Source organism: Camelina sativa, chromosome 16, assembly GCF_030686135.1.
Source record: "Camelina sativa cultivar CO46 ecotype springtype chromosome 16, ASM3068613v1".
Taxonomy (NCBI): Eukaryota; Viridiplantae; Streptophyta; class Magnoliopsida; order Brassicales; family Brassicaceae; genus Camelina; species Camelina sativa.
This window is the reverse complement of record NC_141895.1, coordinates 28,468,269-28,484,323: the sequence shown is the minus strand read 5'-3', so window position 1 is coordinate 28,484,323 and position 16,055 is coordinate 28,468,269. Positions and strand designations below refer to the sequence as shown.

Here is a 16,055-nt window from a genome sequence, read left to right as displayed (position 1 = left end):
GTTATAGATACATGAAAAGTGTTTAGACATGTGTAGAAAGACTTTTTACCATTTGGTCCTAAAATGGTTAGAACTAACAAAACATTGCTTAAAAATAATAAACCGCTTTGTAATGTTTCTCGGATCAAAATGTATCACAATCTAGTGTATCTGTATATTCACTATTCAATCGGTTTTCCAACGGTGTGTAAAGTATCCTGCAAGACTCATATCATTTAACTGTCTTATTACCATCCTTATCATGTAAGATTTTGGATATCATATCATTTTAATTTATTTGATGTATATGGCTATTGTTTGTTTGTCGTATTTGTTAACTAACTTTTTCTCTAAATTAGACGACGTCATTCTGGGTATATGGACTCCGAATTGAGAAAATCTAAAATCTCAAAGCAGCAGCTAAGAGAGTTTCACGAGTAAAAAAGAAGATATATCTAAAATAAAAATAAAAACAAAAAGCCCTGCTGATTAAAGTTATACATCAAAAGACAATAATTGGTTAGCAAGGAGAAGACTCTTGACTGGTCAAGAAAACTTGACTTCATGTTGAAACTAATTTCTACTTATTTTGTGTAACAGAACAGTGTCCTTTTTTTTCACCATTGGAGTACTTCTCAAAGCTCTCGTGTTTGTGCGAATCTCAAGGCTTGTGAGATAGTGAATTGATGGGCACAAGCTTCACGCAGATAGGATCAAAGACATCAAAGCCAAACGTAATGGCCGTATCATTAACCATGGACGTGTACATGTAAAAAAGTATCCCAACTTCGCCAGCTCTCCAGATCAATATATTTCTTTACTTGCCAAATTACGAGGGCCATATTACGCTTTAAATTAGCCTACAAGTAGCCTTGCAGGATACTTTACACACCGTTGGAAAACCGATTGAATAGTTTGAAGTACATGAGACGTTCATTCAGAATACTCATCCTCATTATCACGATATTGATTGACATCTTGTTCCGGCTCGTGTTTCCAAGATCTACCAAGGCCTTCTTCATCCTCTAACCTTCTCATCTTGGAGCTCGAAGGACCAACCCTAGAAGAGTATACCTACATCCAAATCCCCAAAGTCCAAAGAAATTGGCAAGAGAAGTAGAGAACTTTCCACATACTCCTTGTCTTACTCTTTTAATTAAAGGCTAAATGTATGGATTTACTATACCCCTGAATCTTTATGTTCTATCACTGATAGAGTTGATCGTCGCCTTACAGTCACCCTTGAAGGTACTGGAAAGTGTTCAATCTCATCAGAAGATCTTCCTTCCCTGGCCCTTTTCTTCCTCAAGCTCAGCTTTGTGGGTGGGGGCTGCCAAATTCTCAAGGGTCATCCCGAAGTATTATAAACAGAAAAAAAAAGATACACAACTGGAATATGTAACAAAACCCGATGCAGGTATAGTTTAGGTAATACCAGATAGCTAGCGGTCCCATTGCCAAATGATACCAGGTATGTGTCATTTGCATCGTCGCCAAGTACCTGTTATAACATCAGGTGAGATATTTATTTCAATCAGCGACTCAAACAATCAAAATTTTACGCAAACCACATTGGCTATGGTACATACATCCCAGTGGTATTCGCGAACCCAAGTGTAAGAGATATCTTCGTTTTCATCATGCATATCCTTAGACAACTGCCACAGCAACATAAATTGATAACGCATAAATCATTTTGAACTTTTCTTGGCTTGTCAAAACTTGTGTAACAGAGATCAGTTCGTGGAGAGGCATGTCTACCTCATCCAAGGAAGGAACCATGTACGCCAGAAATTTTTCTGGATTGGCAGTGTCTGATCCAGCCACCACATAGCTTTTCAAAATGGCCTGTGGAGAATAAGGTCAGAGCTCGTCATCAATATATAAGATAAGGCAATCAACCATTGTCAAGATTCGGCCCCATATCTCATCATATATCCCATCCTCATTCGAGTACACTTATGTAAGCAACAAAATCGATATAGTTTATACAGTCATCTTGTGTCTATCAGGAACAAAGTATCCCTATGACTGAGAACAGAGATAATTGGACCCTGCTCATGGATATCGGTATTTAATAACTCACCCGTGACTCATGTTCATCACGTGTCGAAGGGTCTAACTTGCCAAAGAATTCAGAATCAGCTGTGGGAGCACTATCAAAATTCCCTACAACAAACTGCTCATCGTACCTGTGTCAAAAAAAAAAAAAATAGGGGAAGAGTCAAATGTATTAGCATAGTATGCTACATGTTCAGTTAAGATTATTAGTGGATTTTTCATCCAAAACGGGCAATGCACTAAAACTCTAGCAAAGAGACATTGGAAAAAAGAGTTGCAGTAGAGAAAATGGAAAAATTAAGACCAACAAGGCTGGCTTTTACATCCGATTGATTACACTATCCTATTAGCAGAATACAGATAAACCGTAAACTGTCAGCTTTCAAGCAATTCATGGAAATTATGTGAAAAATATAACTGATTCGGGACTTTAGATTTAAGATTGCCTGCAAGGGAAAACAAAGAACATCCAACCTATCAAAATATGGCAACAGTGGTAACACTTCAACCGGCTGCAAGTTTTTATTGGTGGCATGAACTGGTCGAGACTTGCATGCCTCAAAGGATGCTTCAATATCCTTGATTTGTCTCTCTCTAGAGACCAAAGAAAAGAAAAGAAAAAAACCATCAGATCTTCTTTTTCCACTTTCTTTAGAAATATACAAAGTGAAGAAACAAACAACACACCTATTGTTAAGATTTTGCAAGATGTCGATGCCTCCTCCTTTCAGCTCTCGCAATTCCTTTGCTTGCTTCTCAGTTAGCGACTACACATGGAGAAGATAGAATATTGGAAAGTGTTTTTAACAAGCCAGGAAACAAGTGACTACACACATACATCACAAAAGAAATTTCCAACAAGTGAGAGTGATACCTGTCTTGCCGATTCATTATTAATAGAAGAAATGTATTGTGTTTTCACGAGCCAGGAAACACCTTTATCAGTTGGTCTTTCTTTTTTCCGGATTCCTTCTTTCTTAATAGGTGTAACAGCATCGTCATCACGCAACAGTTCTTCATCTTCAGGGGCAAGAGGTGCCTTGACTTTGGGAGGGCTGAAAAGCGATACAACAACAGTAAGTAAGTATCCCAGTAGATGAGGTCTCTGGCATTAAAATGTAATAATGAACTTTATTGAGAGAGATCATACTTGTATACACTTAGGTCAAGGAGATCCAAGGGTATTCCAAGATCAGGCTCGACAAAGATCTTTGGTTTCCATAATTTCTCCAACGATGTGATGGTATACTTGGTAAATCTAGTGGGATCAAAGTAGCTGTATCAGGTTTAAGAAGTAAGGAAAGGAGAATTAAACACAACGGATTCAAGAGATTAAAAAATTGGATCAATCTTTTCTTTTTATTTTGGCAATAGAGTAACAACAACATACTGATCTTTATCCCGTTTAATGGTCATGAGCTTAAGCTGTGCACTAGGATCAGGGAGCTCATTCCGGAACCTTCAAGTAATAAGAGTAAAAAAAAGATGAATATTATAGGTAGTCGTTTGGTTAGTCTCTAGTAGAAGTGAGTGAGAGAGAATACTGACTTGAGCTTGCAGATGAAGGTGGTTGGTTTCTTTAACCTATTCTCGACCCTGTCGGTGGTGAGTAAAGGCGTAGGCTTCCTCTCCTCGGTGTGTCCCTTGGGGGGCATATGAGACTTGTGAGAATTCTTCATCTGCTGTCTAAGTTTATCTGCTTGCCTTTGTTTCTCTAGCTCCCTCTTCTTCCTAAGCCTCCTCTCTTCTTCGGTCTCGATTTTCTTAGAATGGGGAAGATGAGGCCTATGGTGCTTCGATGGATCCGGTTTAGCACGCTCCCGCCTAGAGGCCCCTTTGTCGCGGTCATTGGCTCCTTGGTTTCGAGGAGGATCGGGTACGAGTGGAGGAGGAGCTGACGGGGGTGGAGGAGGAGGAGGAGCTTGGACCTGATTGAACTGAGGATAATGGGAAGACTGCTGATAGTAAACATGCGGAGGGGGAGGCGGCGGAGGATAAGAGTACGGTTGATGATGCGACGGTGGTGGCGGAGGAACTGGAGGGGGTAACGACGGCGGAGGTGGCGGAGGGGGTAAAGGATTTTGAGACGGCGGCTGGGGAGGAGGAGGATACGGCGGCCGGTACGACGCCATTCTCCGGGTATACTGTGATCTGATGAATTCCCTAAACGAACGAAGACGAGACTTAAAGATTCACCGATTTCCTTTTTTATTTCTTTTAGGGCCTCATTAACGGCCCAATAACCGATACTATCATATGGGCTTTCCTAGCACGGTGTCAACAGAAACAGACAAAAACAATCTTAAAGCTCACCGTTTTATGAGTACCCAGTTTGGTGGGAAACTAACGAACTAATGAGTAATGAATGAACATGGGTGCTTTGTGCAAAGTTTTGAAGTTGATCAACGAGGAATACATAACAGAGGATATTCATTACTTCTTTATAACAAAGGAACATTATGTACATATCGTGAACCGAGTTGAGGTTAAACACTCAACAATCTCGATCCAAAAAGGTGACGCTAAAAAACAACCTCTGACCTGGGGCTTCACAAGCCGAAGATGTTATGGTCGTTGGCACTGAAAATAGCACCGCCAAACTGCCTGGTGTTCAAGTCGCCTCCATCAAGGGAGGACCCAAAACGGTCTAGCCACTGGGCAGGGCTGGGATTCTCTGCCTCTTCCACCCACTCCGACATCATGTCAATGTCCTCCAGGACAATTGGGTCTGTCTCGAGGGTAATCATTCTCCCCAACTTTAGATTCTGATTCACGTACATCATATTGTTCAATAGCTCTCTGTCAATCTTGTTTCGCCTTTCCCAGTGCATCTGCTGGAATGTGCTCCATTGGCGTTCCAAGTTGTAACCGCTGCACACTTGGCTCAGTATCCTGATGGCCACCCGCTGCAAAACAGGTGCTGAGTCACCAAACTGCTCCCACCAGAGACCTGCATTACTAAAAGCAAACCATCATTAGACATCAACTTCTACGACTTATTAGTTACCAATTCTCAAGCCAGCATGTAAATGGGAAAATATCTACAAGTTTTGCAATTTGGTTTTCTATATGCCAGGCTATATTCATGAATTCTTGAAAAAAAAAATATAAATGTATTGTCCGTCCATACCTGGTGAAACTGAAGCCCTCGCCTCCATCGCCAGGTTACAGCCGAACAATCCCTTTGCCCTAGTGAAAGTGAATATCTGATTTGTAATATCACGTCTTAGATCGCTAGTGGGAAGAAGTTTCTCCAACACTTTGAAAAAATCTTCTTTCAAGGAAGTGAGGAACTTTATCTCCGGGTTATACCGAATACTGGGGTTCAAGAATGCAGCCGCTGCATGAAGAGGTGAATGCAGATGGTCACACCACTTGGAATCAACTATGTCAGAAAAGACCTTATGCTTATTCTCATCCATTATGTAGTATGTCCGTATTGACTCCTTGGCCTTGGACATTAACTCATATATAGATCCTACAGCGGGCTTTCCACTAGAAACTTCCCTCAACACTTTCAGGATAGGCTCGGAAATAGCCACACTTTCTTCCACAGCTCTCCAAAAATCATCATCCTCTAGGATATTCACGCATGACATGCTCTGTGGTTTATTAGTATTAGTGGGGGTATACTCTGGGCTATTGAACAAGTGCTTTAACCTTGCTTTTTGTTTCATCATTGACTGCAACGATAGAAAATTGGAAACAGACCTTGTGACACCGCTTCTGATAATATCTTGCCCACATGTTAACTTTCTCATCAAATCTAGCACGGAGCTATTGTTGTACACAAACTTAGATATGACCTGCGCTTGCAATATACATTGGTTGACCCAATCTACCTTGGAGAATTCTTCTAATATCATGTTCAAACACTGAGATGCACAAGGGGACACGAAAATGCTTCCATAGTTTTGCAAGATATGGTTTGAGATACCTGTGTAGCTGAAGCTGTTGTCCATAATGATTTGCACTATATGCTCATGTCCAATATCTTGGATGATAGAATCAAAGAGATCAGCAAGGCATTTTGTGTTCTTGAAATATGAGGAGGCGTCCACAGACTTGTGAAAGAAGACTCTGGACGGTGATGAGACGGAGAAGTTAATGAGAGCTCGGGATTTGTTGTCGGTCCATGCCTCTGCGATGACAGTACAGCCCGTGGTGACCCACTCCTTTTGAGTCTCTTTGAGTTGTAAAGTAATTTCTGATTTAACCCTGTCCAGCAGCAATTCAGTCTTGAGAGAGGGAGCAACAAATGCAGGACCACACTTGGCAATGGCATCGAGCATAGAGTGATAAGAGGGTGAGCGGGCAACACACCAGTCGATCTTGTTCTCGAGGAAGAAAAGAGAAATACACCTCTCTGCAGTCTCCTGAGCAGTAGTTGGAGAAGAGGAGGAGGAGGAATGGGGTAGAAGGAGACTACTAGTAGGAAAGAGTTTGGAAGCAGAAGAGAGAGCAACATCAGATTCAGGAGGAGGAGGAGGCAGGGAAGCAGATAAAGGTGGTGGTGGTTTAACTTGGGGAGGCTTGTTGTTGGTGTTGGTGAGAGGGGAATCTTTGGCATCATTCTTGGCCGATAAAATGGATCGGACTCTGTCAGTAACATCGTGTCTAACCTTGGCACAAGGGTTGACACCTTTACTGGGAAGGCGAGAGAGATGATGCTTCAACCTGCTAATCCCGCCATTAAGAACTCTAGAGCAAAACTTGCATTTGACCTTGTTACCATCGAGTTTCTCTGCGTATTCCCAGCAGATATCCTTTTCTCGTACCACTGTCAGTATGTGCAATTTATAGTTATAGCAAGCAGCTTTTCTAACTGCGGTAGTATGTATGTCAGACACGAAATGACTAAAGCATGATCTTTAGTGAGACTTTAGTGAGATTGAGCTACTTTACTTACTTACTTTACTTGCTGGTGCTGAAATGTTTCTTCGTCAGTCAGCTTATTATACACCTGCCAACCACACACACACAAAAACCGTAGAGTAAGGAAAAAAAAAAGTGAATAAAAAAAATAGCGTGGCACACTGCTGGAGGAATGAGGATGGATCCAAATATGAATAATCTATTCTTTCTATCTATAAGGATTCCAGATTTCCTCTTGAGGATTGCCGGAAAACGAGAAAGACACATGACGAAACCGGTCGGCGGTCGTCGCTGGGAAAAACAGATTCGAAAGATGATCTGTCGGAGAAGGACCAAGTCGCCAAAAAAAAAGAAAGAGGAACCAAAGAAAAATTGGAAGGAGAAAGAGAAATTGGGAGAGAGAAATATCAAATATCCTATAAAAGCTTACAGGGAGAGATTCACTTCTTCTCGCCGGAACTATCTAATCTATCTATCTTCTGAGATTTCCAGCTTAATTTTTCGTGATATTTTGCACTTATTTCTTTTTTTTCATTTATTTATATACATATATCGTCGTGTTTTATTGGGGTTTTTAGCTATCGCTAATTTGTAGTGTACGACACGTTCAAAAACAACAAAGCAAACAGTCAACAAAGTATCAATAATAAAATAAATGATTGATCGTCAATATTTCCTAAAAAGAAACGAAACCGCAGCATATGCAAATAAGTTAACACACATGTTTCTACCAAGATGCTAGCTAACATACAAGAGTACGAACGATAGCCAATGTTCGTTCATAAGATTTATTATCGACTTTGTAAGAAACAACAGGACACAAACTAGGGAAACAGTGCTTACAACACAGATTTTTAAATGCTGACAAACAAAACAAACAAACCAAAAAGAAAATAAAAATCTCATGAAAAGAGGAAGGTGAAAGAATAGTAGAGGACAGAAATAGCTATGAGAGTCATTATGAGAAATGGCAACTGACAGATCCTCAGCGGTAGCTTCGATATGAAGGGCTGTACATGCTACTCTCAGCACACTGCTCCAGCTCCTTGGGCTGAGGCAACCTCGTCGCCAATCCTGTATATTTGTATATAAGGAAATGTAATGAAGTAGTAATTCACATTACATTGCATTAAATAGTGCGATTCACACTTGAACACACATTACATCTAGCAACACAACCACTTACCCAGTTCATAGGCCTTGGCAGCCACCTTAGCTGCAATACGAGCTGATATTTTTCTAATATTCCTGAAGGGAGGGTATATCATCCCCTTCTCATAGTGCTCCTCCGTCAGTTGCTCAGCCAAAGCTTCTGATGCAGCCAAAAGCATGTCATCATGGACGCGGATAGTCCCTGACATTATTAGCCCCAGTCCAAACCCAGGGAAAATATATGCATTGTTCGCCTGTCCACATAAACGTCAGAATCAACTCTCTTAAATCAGTTTTCAAAATCCTATTCTATAGCTCTGGTCACAACCTGTCCAGGCACAAACGTCTTTCCCTCATACTCTACTGGCGCAAATGGGCTTCCACTTGCAAAGATCGCCCGTCCCTGTAAAATCAAAAAAATTGACTTTGTAAGCCACCGGCAATACTCCACTTCTATCTGATCATCAGAAATAAACAATCGTAACTTGTTTACCTGACTCCACGTATAGGCCTCTTCCGCCGTACATTCTGACTGAGAAGTTGGGTTTGAAAGAGAAAGAATGATGGGTTTCTGTATGCACCAAAATTTTGACTTTATGGTCAGGACCATGCACTCCTAAACAAAAATGCTTCTTTATTTTTCATGCACGTCTATGCGGAAAAAGTATACCTCATTTAGCTCTGCCATGGTTTCCACCACTTCTTGAGTGAATGTTTGACCTACTCCCGATGTTCCGATCAGAACTGTCGGCTTGATTGCCTGGATATAAAAGAAAAGGGTTCAGGTTTAACACTGAGACTTAAAGGCCTCTTCTGCAGCAGAACAACAACCAACACACCTTGACGGCATCAACAAGTTGCCTTATCGGTTCATGGTCATGAGCCCAGGGTTTTTTGAAATGTTGAATGGATTCTTTCCGGGAACTGACAATCAATCCCTACATATATAAAAATGTGTACTTAGAATTGTACATGCAAAAGAAAGACAATCCACATCTCATAAATTACCTTCGAATCAACGAGCCAAATATTCTTCCGAGCCTCTTCTAATGGAATATGGGACTACAGCCACAAACAAATACTTCATCTAAGTAATAGTTTCATATAAGAAATAGCTTAATACAGCAAATGAAAACAAGCGTACAGCTTACCTTCTTTGATATCTCAAGAGCAATTAGTTCAGCAATTCCAGTGCCAGCCTGCATCACAAAAAAATTGGGGAAGTAAAACCATGTAACAAACCCGGCAGATTATCCCATCCCCATCAAGGAAATAAATAAAAATATTGACGGAATGGATTTCACTGAGAGAAAAATGCCCAACCCTTACCTCTCCAGCACCTAGGAAGAGGAATCTGTGGCTTGACAAGGATCCACCCACAAATCTAAGAGCAGCAATAAGTCCCGCAAGCACAACTGATGCCGTGCCCTATATGTGAAATTACAGTTTCACTGCTTGGTAAATATGTACTTCAAGCCGAAACTACCTCGTGTCTCACAACTAAATCAGGACAAACCTGAATATCGTCATTGAAAACAAGATGTGTTGTACCATACTTAGCTAACAGGTCAAAAGCATTATGGTTCGCAAAGTCTTCAAACTGCAAAATATCAAAAGAAAACCGTCTAATTAGAATATATATAGATAGGAAACTTCTCAGATCTAAAAAGCAGATTCATATTGGTGGAGTACACTTATCCATGTGTCAAGCTAACCTGAATAACGACTTTCTCCCCATAGTTCTGCTTGACTGCTGTCATGAATTCATCCATAAGTTCAGAGTATTCCTATACAAAGAAGAGGGTTAAGGGTTCAGATTCATCATAAATTCCACAGGAGTGTTTTACTGAAAGGTGCAAGGTGCCAATTACCTCTCCTGTAGCTCTCCTTTGGCGGAGCCCTATGTAGAATTCATCGTTCAGTAGCTTTTCATTGTTTGTCCCAACATCGATTGTTACGGGAAGACACTGGCAGCCAATATATATATATATATATAGAGAGAGAGAGAGATGAGCGAATGTGGTCTAATGCAATAAAGCTGCATAAACTATACTTACGGCAGATGGCCGAACACCTCCAAGGGCTGTATATAGAGAAAGTTTGCCAACTGGTATTCCCATTCCCTGAAGACATTAATGATGGCATGTAATGGGCAAATTAGTAAGAGGATATAACCTGACTCAACACTCTCATGAGAGCAGAAAAGTTTCAAACAACTTGCCTGACATCCAAGATCTCCTAACCCTAAAATGCGCTCCCCATCAGTGACAACAATGACCTGGATGTTCTTCTCAGGCCAGTTCCTCAGCACTTCATGAATCTTACCTCTAAAATAATAGGAAATGGAATCCTCAGTTAAAAGTAGAGAGCACAAGAATGCTGAAAGTGGTCGTTGATTTCCCTATAGAGAGACTCACTTTTCTTTCAAGCTGATAAAAAGGCCCTGTGGACGCAGGAAAATGCTACCATACTTCTGGCAGGCTTCCCCAACCGTTGGAGTATAGACAACTGGTAGCAACTCCTCGACGTGATCAATGAGAAGCTTGTAAAACAGCCTCTCGTTGGTCTCCTGAAATACAGAAGCATTGTGAAAGAAGTTGTGTAACGAAGGCATATTTGGTGTTGTTCAGATAGCTAAACTTGCAAGTTGGTTAGTTTACCTGGAGATCCATCATAGCCATATACCTCTGCAAGGGAACTTGATACTGACGAAGAGTATGCATCATTTTTTTAACCTGTTAACAAGCAAGCGTGCAGTAAAAGGATTCAAAAATCCAGCTATATGTAGAAAGGGTATGTATGTGAAACCCTGACTCTGACAAGAAGGAAAACCTGAAGATCTTGGGAGATAACAGTTGGGGGGAGGAGGCCGCGTAGATAGTGAGCGTCACGCTCCCTGTGGCTAAAGGCAAGGCCCTTGTTGTGATGGGGATCACGCAACAACGTATACCCACTGCACCAGAATCACATCCATATATATTTGCTAATATAAAAGGACTAGAAGAAAGGAACAAATTAATTAAAGAAGGAGGAAATGGGTACCTGGCGACAGAGAGAGACCAAGGAGTGATGGGCATGTCCTCGGTGGCAGCATCCTCGCCGTAGACATCCTGAACTCCACCAGAGACGGTGGATTTGGGAACAATGTCAGCGGCGGAGGTATCGAGAGAGGAGGAGGATGAAGTGGCAGAGGTCTCGATCAAAACGCTGCCGTTGGGATCCCGGTTAGATCCGAGAGAGGAAAACACTCTGAAGGAAGCAGGAGCGGTTACGAGTCTAGGCTGGCGCAGAGAGAGGTGGGTGGAACATCCAGGAACACCCGTAGTCTTGTTCTGAGAAACCAAAGCATACAAATTTACAAAGGGAAAGGCATAGGTGGATGGAGAAAGAAAGATGTAAATAAATAAGAATACCAGAAACGAGGAAGGACTGAGAGAGATCATGGCGCCTAGGGATGCCATGTTTCTTAGACGGAGGAGGACGGAGACGGAGAGACTCTTCTTCTTCAGCGTGGCCGTGAATTGATCGTCTCGGCTCACTTGCTCTTTCTCTCTTCTTGGAACTAGAAAGACAACAGAGCCGCGTCTCTCTCTCTCTCTCTCTCTCTCTTCCTTCCTAAAGGGGTATCTCTTCTCACACGGATCGCTCTAAATCTGAGAGCTTCGCAAATGGCACAGAAGCTCCATAGGACATTTGGAGTGACGTGTCTTCCTTTCCTATCTCTTCCCAAATTGCGTCTCCACTCCTTAGGCTTCTTTCTTTATTCACCCCCAGCAGTCCCTATATTGGTACACTTTTGTTAGTTTTAACCCACAAAATTCTAAATTACAACTTTTCTTAGACTCTGACCTCTCTCATTCTTCTCATTTCTTTTCAATTGATAAAAATTGTTTGGATAATACATAAGGGATTAAATTTAGCTACAGACAATAATTAATATATATGCCCAAATGTTTCTAGCAAAAATGCAACTACCCATACCATCAATTCAATGTGTAGGTAAGTGGATTTAGTTGGTTTAGAATTGGAATGAGAGAGAGACCCACACCACCACTTGCCCCTCTCTCTCTCTCTACTTGACATTTTATTTTTATTTTTTAATGTGACCGTAAAAGTCTCTCCAACTTTTGGATGAATTTGTTGTGTCACACTTGATGACACGATGCCCATCCTATGAGGATCCACGTCAGTTGGGTTTACAAAAGGCCGCTTATGGCCCAAATTCGGTCCGTGGATCATACAATGAAAATCTATAATATATGCTCAACCCCGCGTTCGTTATCTATCTGTATTTTTATTTGTTAGAAGGGAAAAGTTGAAATGCTATATTCCCTCCGTTTCAAAATATAAAATGTTTTAGAGAAGTTTTTTATTTTACAATATAAGATGTTTTCAAGTTTTTATATAACTTTTAGATAAGTTTAGTATTTTTTGTTATGCAGTATTGTTTCTGATTGGTTGAACTTGTTAAAAGTAAAAATTTCTTAATCTGCGTGTTTTAGATAAAACATCATATATTTTGAAACAGAGGTAGTAATAATTTTTTTAAAAAACAAAAAAAAAAGCAAACACAGACAATTGCATCTCATGATTATGCTATTGCTTTGTTTAACAAAACTAACTTTTCTTTTTCTTTCTCCAATGAATGATCCTTCCTTCAATCTACTCCCTCTACATTTATTTAAAGCATAAAAGAGATGTAAGTAATTTAATTAAGACAAAAAAAAAGGGAGATTCATCTCCTGACTTCCGAGCTCCTCCTCCATCCCCTGTAGCATCAAGCCGCAGGGCCTCCTTCACAGCTAACGAAGACGTCCTCTCGAAGTTCCTGGACAAGTGTGGGCGAGTCCCAAATCTTGTATTGCCCGATAAAGTCTTCCCCAAGCACACATTCCTTGTGAACCCTCCCACCTTCGATTTCCTCCGGTTGGGCTCCCTTTCCACCCTCCTCGCTAGAGCTGTCACATAGTCCGTCCATGGACCATTTGGGCGAGTCCATCTGGACATTCTTTTGCATGGGCCAAAGTTGGATAGTCCCAAATAGACAATGGTCCACAAAGTGTCCATGCCCATTAAGACCATTTCCAAATGGTCATGACCATGGACAGCCCATTTTTTTTCTATTGTCATTCACTTACAAAATCTGAATTTTGATTTTTGTTATTTTTTTTGCTATTCACTTATAAAATCTGAGTTTTATTTTTGTTATTTTCTTTTATAAAATCTGAATTTATTTTTGTTGTCATTCACTTATAAAATCTGAGTATTATTTTTGTTATTTTCTTTTATAAAATCTGAATTTTTTTTTGTTGTTTCTTTTATAAAATCTAATTTTTTTTGTTATTTCTCTTCTAAAATTATGAGTTTGGTGGAAAATTACGTAATTACAGTTTCTCCGCAAAACCAAAATTAGAGAATCCACATTTTTTGCCAAAACCGTAAAACTGTGTTTTTCCGCCAAAACCGTAAAATTACGTTTTCTCGCCAAAATCGTAAAACTGTGTTTTTCCGCCAAAACCGTAAAATTACGTTTTCCCGCCAAACCCGTAAAATTATGTTTTTCCGCCAAAACCGTAAAATTACGTTTTTCCGCCAAAACTGTAAAATTGTGTTTTTCCGCCAAAACCGTAAAACTGTGTTTTCCCGCCAAAACCATAAAATTACGTTTTCCCGCCAAAATCGTAAAATTGTGTTTTCCCGCCAAAATCGTAAAATTGTGTTTTCCCGCCAAAACCGTAAAATTACATTTTCTCGCCAAAACCGTAAAATTACGTTTTCCCGCCAAAACCGTAAAACTGTGTTTTCCCGCCAAAACCGTAAAATTACGTTTTCCTGCCAAAACCGTAAAACTGTGTTTTCCCGCTAAAATCGTAAAATCACTTTTCCGCAAATACAATAATTTATCTGTTTTATGAAAAAAAAATTATAAATGTATTTTATGAAAATAAAAATTTATAAATGTAAAATATAATAATTTAAAATTATTTAGTTGTAAATGGAATTTCTCATGATCGTAAAAAAAAAAAATGGAATTTCTCATATTGGTAAGTGGGCAACCTATTGTCTATTTGGTTAAGCCCATATGGTCAATGGACAAAAATGGTCAAATGCCCAAATAGACCATTTATTTTTTGATCTGACCATGGTCAGCCCATATGTATATGGACATGGGCATGTCCATGGGCGCCCCGCCTAATTGATAGCTATACTCCTCGCCGATGCCATCGCCACCTTCGGTTGTTTTCAGCTCATTAACCACGGCGTTCCTGAGGCTATGGTGAATGCCGCCATGGACAAATTCATTTCCCACGATGAGACGGGGGAGGAGTTCCTTTTTTATAAAGACGATCATTCAGATTTGTTGAGGTAATATTTAAAATTAATTGCCTTAAGTTTTTGAACCCCCTTGAAAAGAATAAAGTCTATATTAACTAGAGGAAGATATTGCAGGGACTTGATGGGTGAGGCAGAGAGGATAGGGAAAGCGGTGAGAGAAAAGCTAGGAGGAAGAAACCAAGACGAAGAAGAAGAAGAAGAAGGGGTAGGTGTTTGCTACGTGAAGAAGCATGATATTAATAGCAAACACGAATCAAAGGAAGAAGCTATAAGGATGCTGATAAGAGGGTATGACGAAAGACACTCTATGTCTCAACTTCTGCCATGATATTAACATGCAGAGTTCCACCTCTATTCCAAGAGGGGTTGGGTATCCTTCTCCCCTCGTCCCGATGCGGTGGTTGTAACGCTCGGAGATGAAGGCTGGAACGGCAAATTCAAGGGTGTTGTTGGGAGGCCCCTTTTTTACAAATCATCGGATCTTCATCATCATCATGATCATCACTTTCTCATTTCTCTATCCTTTCTCTACACTAGTAACACTCTCCACAGCATTAACAGCAGAGGAATTATCAATAATAAGATGAAGAAGATGACCATTTCCTTCGCCCAACAGCTCCTCTTTGCTCTCTTTCTCACACTCCTCTTCCCTTTCTTACTTTCTTGATCATATATAGATCGTACTTGTCGTTGCTTTTTTTGTTTTTTTTTCTTTGGAAACTAAAAACAAGTGCCCCGGTCGGTGAGTATCTCAATCTTGTTTTAGCCTTTTTACCCAGTAATGCATGGCCTACTCATTCAATTTAAAAGCCCACTATCTATATCCAGATAATGATATTGGACCCTTCGCCCTTCTCCACCCCTGTTTTGTAACATTTTTTTTCGTGGTATCAAATGTTTTGTAACTTGTTATTCATTCGGGTATTAATCTCCTGCCCCAGTCCCACTTGACTCCTTTAATCAATAGTATTACTTTATGTGACCCGAGATTAATTAGGTGGTGCGAGCACATTACCACCTTCAAAGTATTCCACTGCAAGAAAGCCTAACGTCTATATATATGCACGGGCCGATTATTATTTTCCCATATAGGGATGTATATCATTTAAAATGAAATGTTTAGATTTTACGAAAAAAGTTCAACCTAGATCATGTAAACTTAACAAAAACAAAATAAAATCAAGATTTTCGATTTTTTGAGTTATCCCTATTTATATCCCAAAGGAAAAAAAAAAAAAAAGAAGAACAGCAAATCCTTAATTTAAATCATTCAAAGTGTTTTTGGCTGAGATTGTGTTTTGCAATTCCTTATCGATCTCTCGATGATCGAAGGCAAGAGTGAGAGACCTGGTTGAATGTATGTATATTAATGTATGCAGTTTTTTTTAACACCACGTACGTTAGTGTGTGTGTAACTATAATTGATAACGCATGCCAATGTAAACAACAATAATAGAAAATATAGAGTTCTGTGGAATTAACTACGTATAATATACAAGATATGTATGCACGTGAGCATCCTCCCACTTTCCAAGGTATCGCGAAAAAGTGAGTTGAAAACAACCCGTATCTTTTTTCTTTTCTTTCTATTGTTGTTGTTGGGATTGATAATATCTACAAGTTACAACTGTTAACTTCATTATGAGTGGTCT

General features: G+C 40.0%; 4 protein-coding genes across 15 annotated transcripts; 1 reads left to right on the top strand and 3 right to left on the bottom strand.

Annotated features, from left to right (window-relative positions):
• Window positions 1–697: 697 nt before the first annotated feature.
• On the bottom strand, window positions 698–4,370 carry LOC109124460 (protein PAF1 homolog). 2 transcript variants are annotated; one of them, XM_010474739.3, is made up of 12 exons: window positions 3,589–4,370; window positions 3,431–3,499; window positions 3,191–3,298; window positions 2,915–3,095; window positions 2,728–2,807; window positions 2,515–2,634; window positions 2,066–2,171; window positions 1,741–1,827; window positions 1,569–1,637; window positions 1,415–1,480; window positions 1,166–1,309; window positions 698–1,053 (listed from the first exon to the last, which is right to left on the bottom strand). In XM_010474739.3, exons 1-12 carry the CDS (start codon window positions 4,170–4,172, stop codon window positions 913–915), a joined length of 1,755 nt encoding a protein of 584 aa, XP_010473041.1. In that variant the 5' UTR covers window positions 4,173–4,370; the 3' UTR covers window positions 698–912. The 2 variants fall into 2 exon arrangements, with proteins under 2 accessions (XP_010473041.1, XP_010473040.1); XM_010474738.3 differs by having other exon boundaries at window positions 3,191–3,316; window positions 3,589–4,221.
• Window positions 4,371–4,419: 49 nt separating this feature from the next.
• Window positions 4,420–7,549, bottom strand: LOC104752562 (uncharacterized). Of its 11 annotated transcripts, none has more exons than XM_087490820.1 (5): window positions 7,346–7,479; window positions 6,950–7,003; window positions 5,978–6,820; window positions 5,171–5,846; window positions 4,420–4,990 (listed from the first exon to the last, which is right to left on the bottom strand). In XM_087490820.1, exons 4-5 carry the CDS (start codon window positions 5,799–5,801, stop codon window positions 4,590–4,592), a joined length of 1,032 nt encoding a protein of 343 aa, XP_087346946.1. In that variant the 5' UTR covers window positions 5,802–5,846; window positions 5,978–6,820; window positions 6,950–7,003; window positions 7,346–7,479; the 3' UTR covers window positions 4,420–4,589. The 11 variants fall into 11 exon arrangements, 10 of the variants coding, with proteins under 10 accessions (XP_087346946.1, XP_087346947.1, XP_010473036.2 ...); XM_087490821.1 differs by having other exon boundaries at window positions 6,954–7,003; XR_015584082.1 differs by having other exon boundaries at window positions 4,420–4,998; window positions 5,171–5,723; window positions 6,950–7,423.
• Window positions 7,550–7,617: 68 nt separating this feature from the next.
• On the bottom strand, window positions 7,618–12,060 carry LOC104752560 (NADP-dependent malic enzyme 4, chloroplastic). The gene is made up of 19 exons (XM_087490824.1): window positions 11,481–12,060; window positions 11,110–11,399; window positions 10,900–11,020; window positions 10,728–10,802; window positions 10,485–10,636; window positions 10,289–10,394; window positions 10,125–10,190; window positions 9,939–10,034; window positions 9,783–9,854; window positions 9,584–9,667; window positions 9,397–9,495; window positions 9,219–9,266; window positions 9,076–9,129; window positions 8,907–9,005; window positions 8,738–8,827; window positions 8,561–8,638; window positions 8,396–8,470; window positions 8,102–8,321; window positions 7,618–7,989 (listed from the first exon to the last, which is right to left on the bottom strand). Exons 1-19 carry the CDS (start codon window positions 11,526–11,528, stop codon window positions 7,901–7,903), a joined length of 1,962 nt encoding a protein of 653 aa, XP_087346950.1. The 5' UTR covers window positions 11,529–12,060; the 3' UTR covers window positions 7,618–7,900.
• A 652-nt stretch (window positions 12,061–12,712) lies between these two features.
• LOC104752559 (uncharacterized) lies at window positions 12,713–15,212 on the top strand. The gene is given in 3 exon segments (XM_087492850.1): window positions 12,713–13,007; window positions 14,271–14,433; window positions 14,518–15,212. Coding segments are annotated over 3 exon segments (1,011 nt in total). The 3' UTR covers window positions 15,071–15,212.
• Window positions 15,213–16,055: the final 843 nt, after the last annotated feature.

What these genes read in the sequence shown, in the direction of transcription:
- LOC109124460 (XM_010474738.3), bottom strand. Translation starts at nt 4,172, where the DNA reads ATGGCGTCGTACCGGCCGCCGTATCCTCCTCCTCCCCAGCCGCCGTCT. An exon ending in CTTGACCTAAGTGTATACAA is followed by an intron (nt 3,096 to 3,190) that starts GTATGATCTCTC and finishes ATCGCTTTTCAG; the next exon opens with CCCTCCCAAAGTCAAGGCAC. An exon ending in ATAATGAATCGGCAAGACAG is followed by an intron (nt 2,808 to 2,914) that starts GTATCACTCTCA and finishes CTCCATGTGTAG; the next exon opens with TCGCTAACTGAGAAGCAAGC.
- LOC104752562 (XM_010474734.3), bottom strand. An exon ending in GAGGGCTTCAGTTTCACCAG is followed by an intron (nt 4,991 to 5,170) that starts GTATGGACGGAC and finishes TTAGTAATGCAG; the next exon opens with GTCTCTGGTGGGAGCAGTTT.
- LOC104752560 (XM_087490824.1), bottom strand. Translation starts at nt 11,528, where the DNA reads ATGGCATCCCTAGGCGCCATGATCTCTCTCAGTCCTTCCTCGTTTCTG. An exon ending in TGGCTATGATGGATCTCCAG is followed by an intron (nt 10,637 to 10,727) that starts GTAAACTAACCA and finishes TCTGTATTTCAG; the next exon opens with GAGACCAACGAGAGGCTGTT. An exon ending in AGGCCTATACGTGGAGTCAG is followed by an intron (nt 8,471 to 8,560) that starts GTAAACAAGTTA and finishes TTGATTTTACAG; the next exon opens with GGACGGGCGATCTTTGCAAG.